The sequence below is a fragment of the Myotis davidii genome, unplaced genomic scaffold (genome assembly GCF_000327345.1).
Source record: "Myotis davidii unplaced genomic scaffold, ASM32734v1 scaffold327, whole genome shotgun sequence".
NCBI lineage: Eukaryota > Metazoa > Chordata > Mammalia > Chiroptera > Vespertilionidae > Myotis > Myotis davidii.
In genome coordinates, this window is record NW_006298628.1 from 3,410,266 (window position 1) to 3,413,771 (window position 3,506).

General features: G+C 61.5%; 1 protein-coding gene across 1 annotated transcript in view; it reads left to right on the top strand.

Moving 5' to 3' along the window:
- The window catches only part of OSBPL7 (oxysterol binding protein like 7), a 14,049-nt gene extending 10,820 nt beyond the window's left edge, over window positions 1-3,229 (top strand). Inside the window, 7 exon segments of the mRNA XM_006774268.2 lie at window positions 1-37; window positions 148-226; window positions 1,260-1,404; window positions 1,522-1,666; window positions 1,750-1,876; window positions 2,017-2,139; window positions 2,260-3,229. The exon segment at window positions 1-37 is cut by the window's left edge and continues 1 nt beyond it. Coding sequence (XP_006774331.1) covers window positions 1-37; window positions 148-226; window positions 1,260-1,404; window positions 1,522-1,666; window positions 1,750-1,876; window positions 2,017-2,139; window positions 2,260-2,368 — 765 coding nt within the window. The 3' untranslated portion in view covers window positions 2,369-3,229.
- The last annotated feature ends 277 nt before the right edge of the window (window positions 3,230-3,506 follow it).

Consider the following 3,506-nt stretch of genomic DNA (forward strand, 5'->3'; position numbering starts at 1 on the left):
TGCCATGCGGAGTCTGAGAACTTCATTTTCTGGCAAGGTGAGGAGGGGGCATGGGAGGGTGGACCTGGGGGGGGAGGGCAGATGGGGGAGGGGCTGGGAGACTGGTCTTCTCATTGCTGTCCCTCTCCCTCCCCAACCCAACTCCAGACATGAAATGGAAGAACAAGTTCTGGGGGAAATCCCTGGAGATTGTGCCTGTGGGGACAGTGAACGTGAGCCTGCCCAGGTGAGTGTTCCCAGCGCTGGGCAGCCAGGCCCAGCCACAGGCCATCCTCCGCCCGCTGGGTAGAAAGCTCTGGCCTGAAGCTGCCTGGGGTGGGCCGGTGACTGTGCGTTTTGCCTCTGTATTTGCAGCAGTTTCCAACAGAGAAAGGGGGAGGCAGCTTAGCTTGGGAGAACTGGGAGGGCTCATCACCGTCATCTGATGCACTGGCTTGCACACTTTTTTGACCATGACTCACAGCAAGAAATGCAGAACACACACACGCACACGCACACGCACCTAAATGAGCTCAGAACTGCTCACAAACCACATTTGGAACATCCTCATCCCGCTCATTTCACAGGTGGGGCCCGCAGCCAGGACTCGGCCAGAGGCCAGTGTCAGAGCGGGAGGGAGAGCCTGGGCTTCGGGGTCAGAAGTCGGGCTGAGAGTCCTGGTTCTCACTTAATCGTTATGCAAGTGGCAAAAGGACTGGACGCCTCTGAGCCTCGAGCTCCCTCTTCTATAAAGAGTAGCCTGGCAGGAAGTCACGGTTCGATTCCCAGTCGGGGCACGTGTCCGGGTTGCGGGCTTGGTCTGTTTCTATCTCTCCCTCTCCCTTCCTCCCTGAAATTATATATATATTTTAAATAAAGTAAGAGTGATGAGTAACTGATAGAAGTGGGGGGTAAGCAGGGTAATAGAACAGAGCCACCACCATCCCTGGCATCCAAGGGCACAGCCCGTGTCTTTTTTTAAATCTCTATGACCAAGCATGTCAAACTCACGGCTGGGGGAGGGGGGCGCATGCTTTGTTTTGCGGCCCACCAGCCACGACTTTGACATGCTTGACTGAGGCACAGGAGCTTACTGAGTGGCGATGTGTTAGTTGAATATTTTCTGGGAAGGGCGCTCTGCTTTGTAAGTAAGTCCCCCTTCACGGCAGAATAGAGCCAGGACCCCAGGGTTCCTTGCACAGACCCATGTGACCGCCCGCAAAGAGCCGGGGCGCCGGCTCAGGCCGGCCCGCTGCCCTCCCGTGCCCCGTCTCCCCCAGGTTTGGGGACCACTTTGAGTGGAACAAGGTGACGTCCTGCATTCACAACATCCTGAGTGGCCAGCGCTGGATCGAGCACTATGGGGAGGTCCTCATCCGGAACACGAAGGACAGCTCCTGTCACTGCAAGATCACCTTCTGCAAGGTGGGCACGCACCCCTGCCCCTCCGGGCCGCCCCCCGCCCCCCGCGGCTCACGCTGGGGGACAAGGAGGGAACACCGCCCTAAGCCACCTGCCCCCACCCCACCCCACCCCACCCAGGCCAAGTACTGGAGCTCCAACATCCACGAGGTGCAGGGTGCCGTGTTCAGCCGGAGCGGCCGCGTCCTCCACCGGCTCTTCGGGAAGTGGAACGAGGGGCTGTACCGGGGCCCCCTGCCTGGTGGCCAGTGCATCTGGAAACCCAGTGAGTGGGGCGATGGGGGAGGACTGGGCAGGGTGAGGGCGGCTATGGAAGTCCACCTGCCCCAGCCCCTGCCTTCCCGCCAGACTCCATGCCCCCAGACCATGAGCGAAACTTCGGCTTCACCCAGTTTGCCTTGGAGCTGAATGAGCTGACGGCAGAGCTGAAACGGTCACTGCCTTCCACCGACACTCGGCTCCGGCCCGACCAGAGGTCAGTGCGGGCAGGCTCCTCGCTCCCCCATGTGGGTCTCCGAGGAGAGCTGGGGCTGCGTCCCTTCCCTCCGCTGACTCAGGGCCTCGGGTTTGGGCGCCCGGAGGGACCGTCCCACTGATGGCGGTCTGGACGCTCAGGTACCTGGAGGAGGGGAACATCCAGGCCGCCGAGGCCCAGAAGAGAAGGATCGAGCAGCTTCAGCGAGACAGACGCAGGGTGATGGAGGAGAACAATATCGTCCACCAGGCTCGCTTCTTCAGGTCCTGGGCCCTCACCCTGCGGTCGGGGCTCCCCTGTCCTCCCCCCGAGCCCCTTCCCGCTTTGAGCTGGCCTTCACCCTGGATGCTCACTCTTCTCGTTCCCTGGCTCTCTTCCCCCAGGCGGCAGACCGATGGCAGCGGAAAGGAGTGGTGGGTGACAAACAACACGTACTGGCGGCTGCGGGCCGAGCCGGGCTACGGGAACCTCGACGGGGCCGTGCTCTGGTAGCCCCGGCCCTGGGGGCAGGAGGCTCCTCCTCCTCCCTCCTGCCTCCATTCCCACCACGGACACACGGGCGAGGCCAGGCTCCCCGCGCCCCCTCCCGGCTCTGGCCCGCTTCCCCCTGCCGGCCAGAGGGGCTGCCCGTCGCCCATCCCGTGTTTGGGTGAGATCAGGGTTCGTGCTTCCCCAGGCTTGTTGCCCCCATAACCGGCATGTAAGACGCTTCTTGCTCTGTCACCCCCTTTCTTCCCTGTTGGGGGGCTTGGGGGAGACTCTAGGCTCTCCAGGATCTTTCCCCTGTTTCGGTGCCTTCCTAGGACACAGGGGACCCTGGATACTCCCCAGGCTTTCTATGCCCAGGGCTCTGGCCCCAGCTGTGTGGTTGGGGTGAGTGAAGGAGGGGACACTCCTGACATCTTCTTCCTCCCCGTCCCTCCCAAGCCCCGCTCCAGCATCTCCCATGGCCTGGCCCCGCGGGCTCCCCTTGCTCGGTCCTTCGCCATCTCACCCTCCTGGATCCCCTTCTCCCAGACTGCAAAACACCTGCCGCTCCCGGCTCCTTCCGCCCTGGTCTCGAGCGGTTTCCTTCAGGACTCCTCCCACCCCAGCCAGACGAGGCCTCTCCAAGGGGCAGGAGCAGGCTGAGCAGGCAGGGCTCCCTGCTCCCAGCCACCCGGTGTGAGTGAGTGTGTGAGTGTGTGCGTGAGTGCGTGTGTGTGTGCCTGAGAACTGCTTGCAGGCGAGCAGGATCCCCGATGCGGCCCGGACCTGGGCGTCCGCCACTGTTGCTGCTCATTTCCACACAGTCTGCCTCTCACCAAGGTGAACTGCTACATTCCAAGCTCAATAAAGACTGTCCCAAACTTTGGCCTGTGACCATTCACTTAAACACACGCTCCAGCTCAGCAAAGGCCCACAGCTCCCCGCTCCCCTGGGCTAAAAGGTGGATGTTGTCCCTTTCCCTTAATCCTCAGCCTGCGTGTGCTGCTTCCAGTCCCTCTAGGCCAGTGGTTCTCAACCTTGGCTGCACATTAGAATCACCTGGGAATCTCTTTTAAATCCTGATTTCTGGGCCTCATTCCGGAGGGCACTATTGCAGTAGCCTCGGAGCCCCGGTCACCCCCATTGTAATGCTGGCTTTCAG